At 43.9% G+C, this 19,271-nt stretch overlaps 1 protein-coding gene across 2 annotated transcripts in view; it reads left to right on the plus strand.

Annotated features, from left to right (window-relative positions):
• Positions 1 to 17,880, plus strand: part of foxo3b (forkhead box O3b) — a 45,852-nt gene extending 27,972 nt beyond the window's left edge. Inside the window, exons 2-3 of one of the 2 annotated variants that reach the window (XM_020056258.2) lie at positions 12,857 to 14,321; positions 14,797 to 17,880. In XM_020056258.2, the coding sequence (XP_019911817.1) occupies positions 12,857 to 14,314 (1,458 nt within the window). In that variant the 3' untranslated portion in view covers positions 14,315 to 14,321; positions 14,797 to 17,880. Of the gene's footprint in view, positions 1 to 12,856; positions 14,347 to 14,796 lie in introns of both variants that reach the window. The other variant, XM_010882132.4, reaches the window with a different exon arrangement.
• The last annotated feature ends 1,391 nt before the right edge of the window (positions 17,881 to 19,271 follow it).

A 19,271-nucleotide genomic window follows, 5' to 3' on the forward strand; every position in this document is an offset into this window, starting at 1 on the left:
TGCACAACACTTGTGTGCTTCTTTTTGCTTCTGTGTTCTTGGACAGGTCTACCTGTTGTTGGTTGCTGTTTAATGTCCAGAGCTGTTGTGAGCCTGTACAAGTAAAATGTGCCACGTTGCTGCCTCCTTGTACAGGCATTTCCATGGTTTTATTATGTTCTTTTATGACACATAGGCAGGCTTGGAATTTCGGTTTTGGTGGATTTGGTGCTTACAGATAAAAATTTGATAAACTGGAATTGCTGATAAGAAAAAAAACATGCATGACATAAAACCATACATTATTCACTTTTTTAATATACTTTGAATAATAACTTATTATAACTGATATGTTTTTTCCACATAAGTTAACTTATCATGTTTTAATCCTTGAAATTCTATCTACTCCTCCATCAAAATGTTTATAGATTCTGGAATCTGTTTCATTTCAGGAGTTTTGGTTGAGAGCATTCACATGACAACAAACAGGCTACGGTATTGACAGTTATGTAACCTAACGTTACTTCTCGGAGCTCTCAAAAAGCAGTCAGGTGTATTCTGTAGTATTCTCCCACTCTGAGGTCGGAACTTTCCCACCTCCCAGATGCTCATGAACACACCTTCCAAGACAGAGATCTGACTAAGTAAGCACTAAATAAGTTTGATGTCTATTGATAACCAGTTAGCTTGCTTACTTGCATGTAGTTCGTTCTCGTGATTGTTCCCAGTTGCAAACTACAAACAAACTTACGCGCAACTGCAACATTGACCGCAATATTTTGACATTAGCAGGGGCACAAAGGCCATGGTTGCCATAGGGCATAAAACATTTTTCGGGTCATCACAGCCAGAGCGAAGGTCAATGACCACCATCGTGAAATTCAAACACTGCATATAGGAGTATTTTACTAATTTGTTGTTCCTCACACTGGAAGTAGCTCATGGACTAGGAGAAATTGTAATTCATTGTTCAGCCATTACTAAAGCCATTTCTAATCCTGAACCGCCAGGTAAATGCCCAGAAGTTGGTCTAAATCACCTTACATTTGCTATTTAAGTATTGATTCATACAGTAAACATGCTGTGTAAGTAAAATGTTACAGTTTCTCTTTCGGGGTGAGAGACATTCTGACACTCCTGTTTTAACATTGTGAATTAGTCCTTTCAGGATGGGTGTTTACCTCAGTGGTGGTGGTACTTTATTTTTTACTTAATCTTAGTTTACATTATGGGAGATACAGTGTGGAACTCACACTCAGAAACACACTCCTCAAATGACATAGAGGGGGTGAAGTACACCTAGAGGTGTGAGGCTCAGGTCATCCAACCCAACCAATCAGAGCTGTCGTAGCAGGTCTAGAGGTGGTATAGTGTAAGAGGAGCTACGAACAACCTGAGTGCCTTCTGACCTTTGACCCCGCTCTGCATCCCAGATCAAATTTACCTTGTTACCTAAATGTTTCCTGCCATACAGGGTTTAATGTCCCCTCAGCGTGCGTGTATGTGTGTGTTGCACAAACATAAAGAAAGAGATATCATTGCATCAGGCATGGCATCTGGGTCAGGTTTGGGCAGGCATCTGGGTCAGGTTTGACTTGACGCAAACTAGTGGGTTTTGTGGGTGCAGGACAGCCGTGTAACAGAACACAACGCTCACCATTTTCCCTCCCGGACACACAAGGCCAGAATGATCCTGCCCATCCCATTAGAACACAGTGTGTTAAGGAGCAGCTGAGCAATGGCTCTGAAACAAATACACACAATACAGGGGTGTAGAACTGGGGGGGGGGGCAGAAGGTCATGACCCCCCAATATTAAAGACCGGCCCGTGTGACCCCCCTGGAAAAGTGTGAAAATCCTGGGATCCAGTGACCCTGACCCCTCCCAATAACCAATACAAACCTACGCCGTTGGCTCAATATCTTCTGTATTCCCTCTGCGTTGGTTGGTCAGTGTGGTATAAGTTGTTTGTGTTTAATTCAAATTAAACGACTGGCTCTCATCTTATACAACTGCATACATATTAAAAATCCCACCTACACAACAAATAAAAACTGAGATCTCCTGTGTGTTTGTGTGTGGATTCCTAGCGTGGCAATTGACAGTGATGGATTGTTCCCACATGTTGCTGACGGACAAAACGTTCTCTGTGCTCCAGAGCTTTGGCTGCAGCTGGTGTGTCCCTTCTCTGTCCACGCGCACACACACTCACAGAGATGGTGTGTTCTTTAGAGGCAGTGAGGTAAAAGGGCGTAGGGAGGGCTCTCTTTCAAATGAGTGAGGTGGAGAGGGCACTGCAGGATAGGAGGAGAAGAAAAAAATGAGTGCTAGAATCTGTCAGTTAAATATAAGCTAGAAGGCAGGCAGGGAAGTAGAAGACTGACAGTGATGCTATCCCTGGGTAGAGGTGACGACTGAGATGCTGTTATGGAGTGCTCGGGCAAACTGTTGTATTTATAGTTTGTTTAGGTGTGTGTTTTTCAGTATGTGGTGTTTTTGAGCTGCTGAGATAGACGGAGAGAAAGAGACTCAGAGGAAAGAGTGACAGAGTAAAAAGAACATTGAATATGAGCTTCTGCCTGGAATGTCAGCTACACTGCATGCCATCACGTTGTGTTGTAATCAGCACTGTAAATGTGATGTTCTTCTCGCTACACTAGAAAGTATTGAAAAGCTGGTTCTCATATTATTTCAGTTCATGAAATAGATTAAAAGTGTTCCAGCCACCCAGAATTCAAACTCTGCAATTCTTCAGCTTGGACAATGCCTTTGGACAGAGCGCCAATATTATAACAGCTTTTACTGATTTCAAAGTGAGCTGTCCCTCAATGGCTGATGCCATTGGCTACTGTGTAGGAGGGCCAGTATACGCCCCCCTCCCCATTACAGGCTTAACACGGCGGCGCTAGGGTGCTACTTAGATCTAGCTTGGGACTGCTTTGCCGCCACACAGTCGGTTACTAGGCATGACTGCAGTCAAAACCATCCCGTCCAAAACGACACGAATGAATCTGGTCGATGGCCCTCAAGTTGTGTAATGGCCCTACTTTAAAATTGTCCCTCGTCAGTCCAACATCAGTGCAAATGCAATCAAAGATCGGATCAAACAGTTGATTAAAAGGGAATTGTTTTGCTATTTTACTACGCAGAGGAACAGATAAGTTAGACAATCTCTGGATGGGGAGGGGACAAAGATGGAAAGCACACACTGATCACGTTGGAGGGGGTTAATTAATTTAAACAAAAGGAAGATAAGTTCCGATTTTCCAAACTTTAAGCAAATCAGCAAATCAACATCAATCACTGGAGACTGATCCATCACAGGATTTTGTGTAGGCGGTTGTAGAATGTCTTCTGTTCAGTTAAACAAACAGACTTTTACTTCCATCAATTAATGTTCCATTGTAATGCTTTTGTGACAACTTTACAAACAAATGTGAAAAAAGGCAAGAAACTAATTGTAGCAGTGATGGGATTCCCCGAGCGATATGATGCAGCTGGGTGGCAGGTGGCAGAGATAGTTGGTGCTGCTGGCAGGTTTCACTTGTTTTAAATATAATGTCAATATTAGCTAGCTCCATTAACTGGCTAGTGGCAAACTAGTTTTAGCTAGCTAGTTTGCGAAGACAATTTGGACCATTGTAAATAAGCCAACATTAATTCATACAGACTTGTTGCTCAAACCTTGTTGCACAACTAAACTTGCCTTTATCATGACCGGCATGCCCACAAAGCGAGCAACTCTGGGCGATTCTAGCATGTCTATTCAAATGTTCATGATTAGTGTGTAGGGGCGGAGAGGGGTGTGTAGCTAGCTAGGGTAATTCAAGCTATATAACAAAAGCTTCTTCCACTCGACCAATCCATACAAATTACTTATTAAGTAAAGTTAGCAACCTAACTTTTACTTTTAACTGTCATTTTAATGTCGTCTTCATTTGATCTCCTTGCTTGCCACACCTGGGGGCTTGACTGTAACCTAGCATTGGTTTGGTCAATTGTTATGGACAGAAGCAGCAACAACTGCAGCACATGGAAAGCAAAAGCAATTTTCAATCTCTCCACAGACAGACTGGATGCTTGTTTCTGTGGCTTTTTGTAAATCATTACAGTGTGTAATTGGCTTTGCAATGTTTGAATTTACGGTACAGAATATTCTAAACTCTTGTAGGCTATTACAGCACATTTTTCAGAAGAACCAAACAAATTAAATGTACAGGAAGTTTAAAATAATTATTTTTTGTATAACTTTGTGTTTGCACTCAGCAGAGTACCTAACTTGCAAATGATAATGAATGGGAAATTACAGTGGTATTGCTGTCATTTGCATAACGATTACTAGTCAACACAAACATGGCTGCCATTCGCTCTAGTAGTAAGCATTCTGCACACACGTATCACACCCTCTTTAAGCAGTTGTTTCGCTGTCCATGTGTCAGGTCCATACAGGGCCCATTGGACTCATTCATGCCCTATCACTCTCCGTGCTCAAATCTCACCTGACAGTTGGAGGATATGCGCGGTGGCACGGAAAACAGAGTAGGTGGAATAACGAAAGCATTAAAGAGTCCCTTTGCTGGCAGAGGGAGTGAGGAGTGAGAAAGCGAGGGAGAGGAGGGAGAATTTATGAAGTGTCAGGTGCTGGCAGGAGATATGTTGACAAGGGATGAAACCTCACAAAACCTCACAGATTCCATTGACTCTGTTCCCTCTCTTTTCTTCCTCGTTTTCCCATCGGAACACAGGTCTCTCTGTCTCTCTTTCTCTGCCACTTTTCTTTCTTCTGTATCTAGTTTTCTTTTCTAATTCCACTAAGCAGTCCTCCTTGTATACCTTGTCCTTCTTTCCCATACCAGATGGTAACCCTTAGTCTGTGTATGTGTGCGTGTGTCCGCGGGCATGCATGTGTGTGTGCGTGTGTGTGTTCCTGGTACTGGTTGTCTTTTGCTGCTTTAATAAAGATGCCTTAGGGTTCCTTTTGTCTCGGTTAAGTCTGGGGTGATGGCTGGCAATAAACACAGATATCCTTGGTACCGCTCACCATCTTTGTATGTACAGAGTCCAGGTTCCAAATGTAGTTTGCCTAGAACTACACACTTTCTCCACTAGCCTTTTCTTTTAGTAATTGCTATTTAGAAAGCAAAAAATAGGACTGAGAAAGCAAGAAAAGTCGACCTCTGTAATCTAAAATCGTCATGTAAGGCTCAATCAATTATCTTCCCTACCATTTATTCATGTTTGCAGAGTGCAACCCTTTTTGGATTAGGCATACTTGGGTTGTCAGGCATACGTGGGTGTAAAAATAATATTTCTGTATTTCCTCTCTCCGAACAGCATGCAAAAATACGATTTCTACAAAATGAAATCAGCATGACGTCCTGCCTTTTTAAGCATATTACATCTTTGAAATATCACATAGTACACAATTTCAGATTTGCACATACCCAAAAACCCTACTGTTTAGAATGCAAGTACGAGTACCTGGACACAGCCACACTAATTTTAAATGACTCACTTTTCACATGTTCCCAACCTATTTACTTAATCATGTATCAGTACGCAAACACCCATTTGCATGTAAATACACGCACACAAGCACAAATGCAGGAAAGCACAAACACACACCCACAAGGTCACAGGTTCAGTGTAGCCCCAAAAGGCAGATCCATCAGCCAATACCACTACTGGCCTTACACACAACTCTCTCAGGCTACATTACTCCCTCCTGTTTCACTGGCCTGTTTGGTCTTCAAAACAGAATAACAATCCTATCCACATTGTCAGAATATGCCTTCTGTAACTTAAGAATGGAAAGAGGAGATTGGTTTGGAAAAAGCAATATTTGGATTCCCACAAAAACCCAGAATGACTTTGGCTCTCTCCTTCTGGTTCAAACCCAATAATGTGTTTAGTTTTGGAGCGGAGGAAAAACAACATCATCTTAAAATATATGAAACATTAGTGTAGGTTTTGGGCCGTGGTTGTGTTTATATCAGTGGACATATCAGAACTCCGGTTTCCTTAAGGGCCCATAGAGAACCATATGTTTGGAAAGCAACCAGAACACTGATGGTTGGACCCAACAAACGGAACATTCTGAACATCCATTGCAGTTCCTAAATGTGTTATGTTTCGTAGAGTTGCCACGCTTTTTCTAATCTGTAAAAACACCTTGATGTCTCCGTTGAGACATGGTCCGTGTAAAGATATTCTGTTTACATAGAAGCTACGCACAAGCATCTCTCTTTATGCAGGCCACACCATTAAATAGTACATTCATCCTGTGCACAGTCGTTCTAACACAGTCTTCCCTTGTCCTTTTACGTGAGGAAAAAAATCTATATAATGTGTGAATGCTTTTTTTTTTCCTTGTACTCTCAGCGATAACATGTGAGGCGAGAGAGGGAGAGTCGTGTTGTGTGTTTATTACTCTATCATAAACGGGCAGTGGTATATGAAAGCATGTCAGTGGTAGCTTCCAGATGGCTGAGGGCAGATGACTTACATGCATGTCCAGATGGACGGTTGTGACAGTGAGTGGTTGTGCTATTTTTAGTATGGTGTCTTTAATTGTTCCGAGGGCATTATTTTATAACTGGAAAATCCTGACCTGATTTCTTCTATAGGAGTCAACAAGCCTTTAAAGTAATTTCTAGTGACAGGAGGCGTACCTTTGCAATCTTTGCAAGTTTCACACAGCAGGAAAAGACTCATGTAGCACAAGGACATTTTCATTTGTTATACAGTAAGGATCTTTATCGCAACATGAACTGAATTAATGTGGGGGTTTATACATTTTATGTAGTCATTACAAAACATTTTAAACCTGGAATATATAAGTTTGTGTTTTCTTGCTTTGGATGGAAAAGGCCTGTAATAAACAAAGGCGAACCAATTGAGATAAGAGAGCTGTATGATTTTAATAAGAGAGTGGGAAATGAACCCACAGCCCTGGCCTTGATAGAACACATTTCTTACTATCTGGGCCACTAAGGACCACTGAGCTAACGTCAGACAAAATCAAAGGCTGAAAAGCCAATCAGATTTTAAAAATATATTTTCAAGATTTCCAAAGATTGTTAGATTAATTTATATACTCTCACTAGCCACTTTATTAGGTACATCTGCTTGTTAACCCAAATAGCCAAAAGGTGATTCATGTTACTACTACTCAATATACAGTTGTGCTCAAAAGTTTGCATACCCTTGGAGAATTGGTAATAAATGTACCATTTCCAAAGAACATGAGTGAGCAGGCAAAACACATGTATTTTCTTTCTTATGGGATTCACATTCAACTGTAGGTCATAACAGAATGGCACAATCATAAAACAAAACAACAAAGAGAAACAAAGAAACAACAAAGAAAAAAATGAACTGACCCCTTTTCAAAAGTCTGCATACCCTTAGTTTTTAATACTGTGTATTGCCCCCTTTAGCATCAATGACAGCATGCAGTCTTTTGAAATAGTTGTCTATGAGGCTCCGAATTCTTTCAGGTGTCCATTCATCTTGGCAAAATGCCTCCAGGTCATGCAAAGTCTTTGGTCGTCTTGCATGAACTGTATGTTTGAGATCTCCCCAGAGGGGTTCGATGATATTAAGGTCAGGAGACTGTGATGGCCACTCTAGAATCTTCACCTTTTTCTGCTGTAACCACTGGAGGGTCAACTTGGCTTTGTGCTTAGGGCCATTGTCGTGCTGGAAAGTCCAAGTGCTTCCCATGCAGAAATTAGCTTTTGTGCAGAAATGTGTCTGCCAGTATTTTCAGATAACTTGCTGCATTCATCTTGCCATTAAATTTCACAAGATTCCCTGTGCCTTTAGGGCTCACACACCCCCAAAACATCAGTGAGCCACCACCATGCTTCACAGTGGGGATGGTATTCTGTTCACTATAGGCCTTGGTGACCCCTCTTCAAACATAACGCTTATGGTTGTGAACATAAAGCTCTATTTTGGTCTCGTCACTCCAAATTACAGTGTGCCAGAAGCTTTGAGGCATGTGAAGGTGTTGTTGGGCATATTGTAACCAGGCTTTGTAACCCCCTTGTCGCTTCCTGAAGTCCACAATCGTCTCCTTAGTCTTGCAGACATTGAGAGAGAGGTTGTTGTCCTAGTACCATGTAGCCAGATTCTTTACCTCCTCTCAGTAAACTGTCTCATTGTTGGCAATTAGACCCTGGATGGTTGTGTCATTTGCGAATTTAAGAATGGTATTGAAGCTGTGTGTGGCCATGTAGTCATGTGTGAACAGAGAGTACAGGAGGGGACACAGTACACAGCCCTGTGGGGCTCCGGTGCTCAGGGTCAGTGTAGAGGAGGTGAGGTTGCCCATTCTCACCACCTGGGGTCCGCCCACCAGGAAGTCCAGGATCCAATTGCAAAGGGAGGTGTTAAGTCCCAGGGTCCTGAGCTTAGGAACAAACGTAGTGGCGTGATTGTGTTGAATGCTGAGCTGTAGTCCTCACGTATGTGTTGCCTTTTTCCAGGTGGAGTGGGCAGTGTGTGTTGTCAGTGCTACAGGGCGGTAGTTGTCAGGCAGGTGATGGAAGGTTTCTTCGGTACAGGGATGATGGTGGTCTGTTTGAAGCAGGAGGGGACCACAGCCAGAGACAGACAAAGCTTGAATATTAAGGTGAAAACCTCAGCTAGCTGGTCAGCACACCCCTGAGGACACGGCCTGGAATGCCATCTGGACCTGGGGACTTCCGAGGGTTCACTTTTTTAAAAGCTCTTTTCAGGTCAGCTGTGGTTAGGGACAGAGTGAAGTTGTGCTGGACCTCAGCAAGCCTTCCAAAAGGAATGATGTTGGTCACCTCAAACCGTGCATAGAAGGAGTTGAGCTTGTCGGGGAGAGAGGCTGCAGGCTGGGCATCATTGCTGTTTCTCACTTTATAGTCTGTGATGTGATGCAATCCACACCACATGCGTCTTGAGTCAGAACTGTGGCAGTTAGACTCCAACTTATCCCTGTGGTCTCTTTTGGCATCGCTGATGGCGTTCCGTAGGTCATATCTGGACCTCATCAGGGCCTCCAGGTCCCCGGAAATATAGGCAGAGGACCGCACTCAGTCTTTTGGTTGGGAAAAGCCCTGAGATTGACCCTTGGTACGACATCATCAATGCACTTGGAGATATATGCTGAGACAGAGTCTGTGTATTCATCAATGTCTCCATTGGTTGGATCACTGATCATCTGCAAATCTATTGTCTCAAAGCAGTCCTGTAGAGCATTAATGGATCCCTCATTCCATTGTTGAACAGCCCAAAAAACCGGTTTATCCTGTTTTAGGCGTTGTCTATAGGGTTTGGGAGGAGCAAAATCAATGTGTGATCAAGTCCATTTATTACTCCATTGGGGTCCTTCAGTGTGCACATTTTATCTGCCTGCAGGGGTATGTAGACTGCTGTAATTATAGTGGAGCTGAATTCCTGCGGAATTTAGAAGGGCCGTACCTTTACAGTCAGTAGCTCCAGGTCTGGTGAAGTGTGTTGAAAGTACTGCAACAACCGAGCCCCAGCAAGAGTTAACCATAATGCAGACTCCTCCGCTCTTACGTTTAACTGACTTCAAAGTTCTGTCCTGCCGGTAGATAGAAAAACCAGCAGGGGTGATGGCTGAGTCAGGGTCCATAAGTGTTAGTGGGATTTAGGAGTTCCTCAAAGTGTTCCTTCCATCGCCCAATTACCTCCTCAGTTGAGGTCAACAGTGTCCCATCCTTACTGTACACAGCTTGGATGGTTCCCCGTTTTCCCCTCCTGAGGTGGCGGACGGTTTTCCAGAAACACCTTGGTGCCGACCGAAAGTCCTTCTCCATGGCTTCCCCAAACTCCTCCCACACCCGCTGTTTTGCCTCTTTCACAGCAGAGATCGCAGCCCTTCGGGTCTGTCGGTACACTGCAACCGTCTCCGGAGTCCTCCGGGATAACATATCCTGGAAGGCCTCCTTCTTCAGTCGGACGGCTTCCCTGACCACCGGTGTCCACCAGGGTGTTACAGGGTTACCGCCCCTTGAGGCACCTAAGACCTTTAGACCATAGCTCCCCGCCGCAGCTTCGGCAATGGAGGCTTTGAACATCGACCAGTCAGGTTCAATGCCCCCAACCTCCACAGGGATGCCAGAAAAGCTCCGCCGGAGGTGTGAGTTGAAGATCTTTCGGACGTGGGCCTCCTCCAGACGTTCCCAGATCACCCACACTACCTGTTTGTGTTTTCCCGGTCTGTCCAGAGTCTTCCCCCAACCCCTGACCCAACTAACCACTAGATGGTGATCGGTTGACAGCTCCACCCCTCTATTTATCCGAGTGTCCAAAACATGCAGTCTCAGATCCGATGACACGATCACAAAATCAATCATCGACCTTCGGCCTAGGGTGCTCGGGTACCACGTACACTTATGAGCATCCTCCAGACGGGGGCCCCGGGCTTCCTCCGGGCAGGGTAACTGTATTTTTTAACCATTCTTAGTCTGGCTCCTCCCCTGAGACCACTTTGCCATGGGAAACCCTACCAGGAGCACTAAGGCCCGGACAACACAGCCCTCAGGTTCATAGGAACACACAAACCTCTCCACCACGATAAGGTCATGGCTCCCGGAGAGGGTAATTTGGAGTGAGGAGACCAAAATAGAGCTTCATGGTCACAACCATAAGCACTATGTTTGGAGAGGGGTCAACAAGACCTATTTTGAACAGAATACCATCCCCACTGTGAAGCATGGTGGTGGCTCACTGATGTTTTAGGGGTGTGTGAGCCCTAAAGGCACGGGGAATCTTGTGACAATTTGCATTCTTCTGTACGAAAGCTGTGCATGGGACACTGGACTTTCCAGCATGACAATCACCCTAAGCAGAAGGCCAAATTGACCCTCCATTGGTTACAGCAGAAAAGGTGAAGGTTCTGTAGTGGCCATCACGGTCTCCTGATGTTTATATCATTTAGCCACACTGAGGAGATCTCAAATGTGCGGTTCATGCAAGACGACCAAAGACTTTGCATTTGAGTTCCGGGCCTCATAGACAACTTTTACAAAATAATGCATGCTGTCTTTGATGCTAAAGGGGGCAATATACAGTATTAAGGACTGCCAGAAGAATTGTTCCAGATACAAAGAAAAACTAATTGTAGCAAGTCTACAGTCCATCTTGCATGTTTTTCAACATAGTCTTTCATTGATTTCACTGTCCAATTCCAAAGTCCCATAAAACAGTCCTGGGTTCTCTAATTCTTTGGTTTCTTTTCCCCTTACTGCCATCTCAAAACTTGAACTTGATAGTCAATTCACTTTAACAATCATATTCCAGTCCAATCAGTCTTGTCTTAGGTCTGGCTAACAGCTTTGCTAATAGTTAACTTAGCTTTACAAAGTTACATAATCTCTTTGCAAAGTACTCGTGAAATGTGTAGCCACATAGCCATGCATTCTTCCAATTCAGTTACAAGTATATTTTTCCATGTGAAGAGCGTATTGCTTTCCTCTGTCTTCTGTAATTAGTTACAGCTTTTTTGATCCAATTGTACTGTATATTCTGTCCAGTCTCTATTTTTAGCCCTATGGTAACGCCATGATGACACTGACTAATTACATTGCTTGCTCTTTGGTGCCATCTAGGCAATACCGAATATAGAGAAATACATTCAAGAACCCGGTTGTTTATTTGATCGCACCATTGTGGTCCATTACCACTGTGCTATAAACATAATGTCATGAAATCCCTACTATCTCGTTGCAGCCCTCCCCCGTAGTCAAGGAAATGCAATCGCTCAGACCTGCCTCCCACACAGTAGCAGGCAACTGAAAAGCTTGTTTTTAACAAAATATATTTTAAAACTGTAACCTGTAAACAATTACATCCGAATGGGCAGACCACCACTAAATGAAAGAGAGGGAAATAACTGTGTGCCTTTTAAAAAAATGTGCGCTACTCTGTGCAATCTGATATTTATAAAGTCTACATCATCCTTTTGCATTCGATTCATATTCTAACAGGGATTTCCAAGTGTCCAGAAGAGAAAAAAGCGAAAAAACATCTGGCTCCTAGTTTGCTCTGAGCCATCATTATAGTTTCCTCATCTAAAATATCCAAATGTGATACAACGGGATGGTTTTGCGGACAATAACGAAACTGTTTTAGTTTAGCCTACCAACAGTGTAGCCCCTCTCCTTCTGCTCGTTTAGTGAACAAGCTAATTATTACATACATAATAAAGCATACTGTACTCTCTGGCCCTGCGCAGTCTCTTGTGGAGACTATTTGAGTGTTGGTTGATGAATTGGCGCTACGTGCTGTATGTGTGTGTGTTCCTGTGACAATTGCTCCTTTGCAATGTCTCCCAGCTCTGCTCGGACTATGAAGGAGCTGATCTAAGATCCCCCCCCCCATGTTATGCAACTTTGTGACGGGCCCCTTTTTGTGTGTGTGTGTGTGTGTGCGCGTGCGTGATTAATGACAGGGAGCCCTGTCACACACACTACAATGAGAACAAAAGGAACATTGGTGCTAATTGCTGCTGTGTGTCATTAACGTGTTTCTATACAGGGCCTTCCTTTTGAAAGGGGGTCCACTATTGTTCCTTTCGCCAGTGAACGCAGAGTCAACGCAATGGGTTTGGCGCTTTATTCTTCTGGCAGCACTAGCAAATTTCCAAAGAACATGTATTTATAGCTTCACTTGAGTACCGTCTCAATGGGTGGTTTATGAATCAATGTTCTTGAAGTTAATGAACACGATTCGTACAATCATTGATTGGAGAATTAAAAAGATTCAATGCTGATGACGTGCATAATTGCTTCTCTGTGATTTTGAGCACTCTGATGAACTCCTTAACACTCAAACTCTCTCTTTCTCTCCATCCACTTCCTCTGTTTAACAGAACTCAATCCGGCACAACCTCTCCCTCCACAGTCGCTTCATCCGTGTCCAGAATGAGGGAACAGGAAAGAGTTCCTGGTGGATGATTAATCCGGAGGGAGGAAAGGGCGGGAAGGCCCCCAGGCGTCGTGCTGTCTCCATGGACAACAGCAACAAGTACACCAAGTCTGCCCGTGGCCGTGCAGCCAAAAAGAAGGCGGCCCTCCAGGCAGCTGCTGGCGAGGGGGGCGGAGACAGCCCCTCCGGGCTCTCCAGGTGGCCGGGCAGCCCGACGTCACGGAGCAGCGAGGATCTGGATGCCTGGACAGATTTCCGCTCACGTACCAACTCCAATGCCAGCACGCTGAGTGGGCGTCTCTCACCTATCATGGCTAACTCCGAGCTGGACGAGGTGCCGGACGACGAGCCGCCATTGTCGCCCATGCTGTACTCCAGCCCTGGCAGGACGCTGTCGCCTGGGAACCCGCCCACGCCCAATGGGAAACCGCCGCCTGCCGAGCTGCCTCGCTTGGCAGATCTGACGGGCACCATGAACCTGAACGATGGGCTAACAGATGACCTAATGGATGAGTTGCTGGATAACTTCACCCTGCCCCCGACCCCAGCTGTACCGGCCACCCAGAGAGGACCCACTGGGATCACCTTCGGCTCCAAGCCTGCCAGTCTGGGCACCCCATCCTTGGCTGCCCCCACCACCGCTGCGCCCCCCTCAAACAGTGCAGGCAACGGTGCTTACAGTAACTCCATTTTCGGGCCTCTTCCGACGACCTCCTCCCTGCGTCCTTCGCCCATGCAGACCATCCAAGAGAACAAGCAGACGTCCTTCTCCTCTATCTCTCGCTTCGGTGGTCAGACCCTGCAGGACCTTCTGAACTCTGAAGACCACAGCCACAGTGACGTCATGATGACCCAGTCAGACCCGCTGATGTCCCAGGCTAGCGCCGCTGCGGTCATCTCCCAGAACTCCCGGCGTAGCCTCATGCTTCGCAATGACCCCATGATGACCTTCGGGACCACTGCGAGCGGCCAGGTAGGGCCAGGGGGGCTCTTGCACTATCACAACCAAAACCAGAGCTCCCTGAGGACCTTGACCAATGGGGGATTGAGCAACGATGCCCACAGCCTGGCTAATGTAAAGCAGCAGCTCCTGCAATCTCCCCTGGGGCTTGGATCCAACGGCTCCTCCATGATGCAGATTGACTCGTCCCTCTTCCTGAACGGGAGTGTCGGCGGTGGAGGTGGGATCTGCTCACCGGCTCCTGACCGCTTCCCCAGTGACCTGGACGTGGACATGTTTAATGGGAGCCTGGAGTGTGACATGGACTCCATCATCAGGAACGAACTGATGGATGCAGAAGGTCTGGACTTTAACTTTGACTCTCTGGCCAACCTGAATGGAGCCAACCTGGGCAGCTATACCAGTACCAAGCAGAACTCCCAGAGCTGGGTCCCTGGCTGAGAAGGAGGTACGCTCTGGAGGGGGCAGAGCAGGTCGGTGTCCATTGTCATTGTCTGTGTACATCAGGGACTTCCATTACTGCCAATCTCTGCTGTCTATTTCCAGCAGAGATTATAGGGAAAGCTTTTAGATGGATTTATCAAGTGTCTAGGCAGTCCTGTGTGAAAGAGTGGGTACTTGTTTTGGACTCTGTGAAAGACATTGTGTGCATCCCAGATTGTGTTAACCTTTGACAGCCCGCTAATCCACATTTTTTGAAATGTAATAAATTAATTCAAAAGTTATTTCTTTGGATTTGCCATATCAGATGTGAATAAATCCATAGAATAAACATGCAAATCATTGACTTTATTGGGGACAGGCAAAATCTGGGGACAGGCAAAATCTGTGTAGATATATTTTGAATATTCACTTGGGAGTACTTGGGGAAACACTGTTCTGTGTTCATCCTGTGATGTTTTCCTGTTTTTCCCTCCCTCTAGGTCCAAACTGAAGATCAGACACAACATGTCCTTTTTGCCAAACCTGCACAACGCGGAATAAAAACGCTCTGTTTACACAAAATGTCCTTTATAGAAATGTACCTTTGCTCCAGCTCGGACCGACTATGAACAATATCAAAGACAGACTCAAAGGACGCTACCCACCATTTGCTCAAAGCCACCTACAAAAACCAACAAAGAAACAATGCGAAATCATCACAGCAAGGTCATTTCAGAATTATGCAATCGTCCTTTGAGAAAACACCAGTCGGACACAATTGTTGAGGTTATGAAAAGAGCAAAAGAGACTGTGCTTTGTTAATTTGAAGGGTTCTTGGGAAACACAAAATGTGTCATACAGGGTTGTAGTATACAGTGAAGCAGTTTCTTCTTGAAAGGTGATGTGGTGTAAAATCAATTAGTGGTTTCTGGGGTGTGTTACATTGAAAATCTTCTCTCTGTTATCACTCATTTGTTTTTAGTTCCTGTTTTATCATCATCGCCACTTTTTCTGCACACATTGGTTGGTGTATAAAAACAATATTGATGAAATCACAGCGTAGAAGGAGACTATCTGCACACAAAGTAGCACACATTTAAAAAATGACACGACTTCGTAGCTCCTTAGGAGCAATGTTGTGATAAACAGAACGCCATGCACTTAAAAACAATTTTCATTTGACGCTTGATTTGATCAGTCCCAGTTTTTAAATTACATAATAATAATATACAATTATCCTTATCTGAATAGTACACAGAGACTTTCGTCTGTGTGTATCTAACCTACATGGCTACATAGACCTACATGGCTACAGTACAAGGGAATGGAGACTTCCAATTAAAGGAGGAGCTGAGGAGCGGGAATTTAGATGTTCATTCTTAGCAAATGGGAGGGGTGCACAGAGAATGGATACAGCAGCATATGTAGCCAAAATAAATATGTCCTAACGTTGTGTACATTTCCTCGCCATAATGGGTGCTATAATATAAACTGTGTTTAAGTCCAGGCCCTAGCGAGCCGTACATTTTACCTTAGTGGCCCACAGAGCCCATGGAGCCGTAACCATTGCTGCAGCAGTGGTGGTGCTGAGAGGGCAGGAGCTTGTACAGTCAGCCTCCCCCCAGCAGCCATTTAGTTTTTCGTAAGCAAAACAATAAGCTATCTGTGTATATTGCCAAATTACTTGAAACATACCTGTACGTGTAGTAGGAGATGCTGGCAGCCAGAACCACAACACACACGTGCGACACAAACTCAGGCCAGTTTATACTTTGTCCAAACATGCGTCCTTTGCCCAGATCCTGTCCGGATTTTGTCCGTTAAAACACTTACAGGTGCTGATCAAAATATGAACACAAATGGATCTTTTAAACATCTCCACCCGTCTCAAAATGTGGGAACAATCAAAATGTGGACAAGATATAGAGAAAGGATGCATATTAGAACCAGGTATAAAAGGGCTATACAGACACAGAGGAAAATATAACCAGGGATAAGTGTATTCGGTCTGCTTGTTGTTTCTCTGTGGGCTTGAGGGGAGTGTTATTACATGCATACTTATGCCATCTCAGGGGGGAGAGGGAGCTAGCCCATTCCTAACATTGCACCAGGTCCCATCTCCATGGAAGAACTCACAACAACGTCTTTTGTTGGCAAAAATTTAAAGTTGCTCTTGTGTTTTGAACTTGTGACCTGTGAACTATGACCTTTCAAGAGCGAGAGGAAAATAAGGAGGAAAAATAAATCAGGAAAAGGATCCGATTTTCACTCGGTCCTGTCATTTTATTTTTTGCTGTTGTTGTTTTCTGTCTCCTCACATGGGACTGACGACGCGTGCATGTACACCTCTAATGGACACCCGGTGCTCCTGCAGGTATCCCCTATGTGTGTTCGTGTGACTGGGGTTTTAGGTCGTTTATTGATTTTGTCTCACAAAGACTTGTTGTCCTTTCCCTATCCTCCACGGCATATATAACATCCCTCCTGTATTCATGTACTGTATGTATTTATGCATCATGAATTGTGTGAAATGCATATAGTATATAGTCACTGTATGTCCCTTGTGTAAAACCAATGGTTTTCTTTGACACCTCATGAAGGTAGAGTTGAAGGAAAAATGTTATATCACTTGCCCAGGTAGGAGGGAGGACGGTACGCTAACGTTAGTGATGCTACTGTTGTTCAACCAGATGGAAAACCGGGAAAGCTGTCTTGCAGTCGCATCCAGGCCTCTGGTTCCCCTTCAGTGTTGGGGTGTTTACCCAGAAGGTTGCCCTGTTCTGTCCTGTAAAATAATGTACAGACAAACAAGAAAACTAACATGTTGTGTACATCCATCACCCAGAGCCTGAGCTGCGTTTGTGCATGGCTGGGTAAATTTATCTAATGTAGCAGTGCTACCTAATGTTTAGTGCATGACACCTAACCCCTTGACCCCCTCTTTACAACCCCTGAACTTTCATTCAAGTTCTTAAGCAGTGTCAGTGCCCTCAAAATAGAGAGTGCCCTCAGGAGAATAGGTTGTCTAAACTTTGACATCTTCTAACTCAACCCTTTTCTGGCCCCATAGACACGACCCTGTGTTTGACCTTTCTGTTAGGTTGAGGGAAATCCGAAGTCATCCCGTCTGCATCGCTGCATTTTAGCATGTCTTTAGTGACAGATAAGCAATAGGGAGAAAGAATTCAGCCGCCCTAGAACCGATGTTCCGCAGATGCTTTCATTGCTACTGCATTTAGGGGGACATGGAAGTGTCCTTTGGCCCCATAATGGTGGTGGCACATGCCAGTCACAGGCGCAGTACCACCCCCATGTCCAGAATTAAGATTTATGACGACGCAAGCCTCCCCCCGCTCAACAAAGCTCATGTTCATCCTTAAACCTTCCACCCCCTGTCAACCATGCCCCTTGCCACCCTCCAGTCTGTCCTCTGCTCTTTGACCCCCGTATTAACCTAGCTTCTTCTCGACGATGTTGATGTTAGTGGGTATTTTTCTTGTGTATTAAATTTTGAATTGTATCTAGTTTGTATAAGAAATGGCGGGCATGTAAATAAAGCGTGATGAAGCTTGATACTCTCATGATTCCAGATGTTCTCATTTTCTTTCTGTTTTTGTGTTTATCGAAAATGCTCAAAGGGTTATAGAGGGTACATAAAGTTAAGAAAATGTAAGTAACATGCAATACTTATTTGGACAATACTCTACCTTTGAAAATATACTCTAAAGGACCAGTTAGGTTTGCTGCTGGAGTATTAGGGTTAAAATGAATGGAGACTACAATGAAGTACTGTATAAAAATAACACTGCCTTGTATAAAGTTATTAAAAAAATAGATTGTATGCAATGTATAAACCTCCAAAGATGTTGGTGAACACCGAAAAAGTATAATTATCTCAGCACCCATTTAATAAAAGATCAGATGAAGTAACTAGACAACATACAGGCCTGATATCCTGACGAGAATCGACCTGGGTGCCGTTTATATTTATTTCTGTCAATAAAGCATGTAAATATTACATTATATCAATAGGTACGTTTCAAGAATAGTAACTTATCAATTAAAATGCAAACAATTAAAAAATAATTCACACAGTAATAACTGTATATAACCACACCGTATGCCCCCAGTTGTGTGAATATATGTAATGGTGTGAAAGACACTGTAGTACAGTGATGACAGTACATCTTACCGCACACAAAAGCTAATTCTACACGCTCTCCAACTGAAATCTTTGCATGCTATTTCTTGCATGTCCTGGTTTCAGGTGGCTCATGCCATACATGGTGGAACTTTTTATTCTGAATCCAGGTAAAAAACAGACCTGTTCATTAGAACACAGCCTTGTAGAGAAATATACTACATGTTATGTAAGCAATAGTGTTGCTTCTAAGCTTGAATCTCTTCACCAACATAAATGCATAAACAACAATAGTTCATTATAATAATAAGAACATTTTGAAATAAATATGTCTGCTTAAGTATTCAACCTTTGTGCTGTGTAAGCTCCAAGTTAACACAGACAAGGAAAAAAGAAACAAGGAAAAGGGTACAAAATAATATCCAAGTGTTTGGATATCCCAGTGAGAACAGTTGGAACAATAATCAGTGGAAGTGGAAGCTGCACAGCCCTCAAACAAGAAGGAAATATAAGAGAACCCACAGAGGCCAAGAATTACTTTGAAGGAGGTACAGAGTTCAGTACCCGGGAGTGGAGTAATGGGGCACCAAACAATCATATCTAAGTCTCTTTATAAAACAGGTCTGTATTGGAGGGTAGCAAAAAAGATGCAGTTACTGAAAAAGTACCAACTGCAGGCAAGAGAATGACGTTGCAGCGATGTGGGGAAAAATGTTTTGGGTCAGAAGAGACAGGATGAAAAGAAAAAGTATTAAGAGAAAAAAAAAGTATTAAGTATATGTTACAAATGGGATGTATAGATGTGCAATGAAGGCAAATGCAAGTACAAATGGC

The sequence above is a fragment of the Esox lucius genome, chromosome 18 (assembly GCF_011004845.1).
Source record: "Esox lucius isolate fEsoLuc1 chromosome 18, fEsoLuc1.pri, whole genome shotgun sequence".
In the NCBI taxonomy this organism is placed as follows: domain Eukaryota; kingdom Metazoa; phylum Chordata; class Actinopteri; order Esociformes; family Esocidae; genus Esox; species Esox lucius.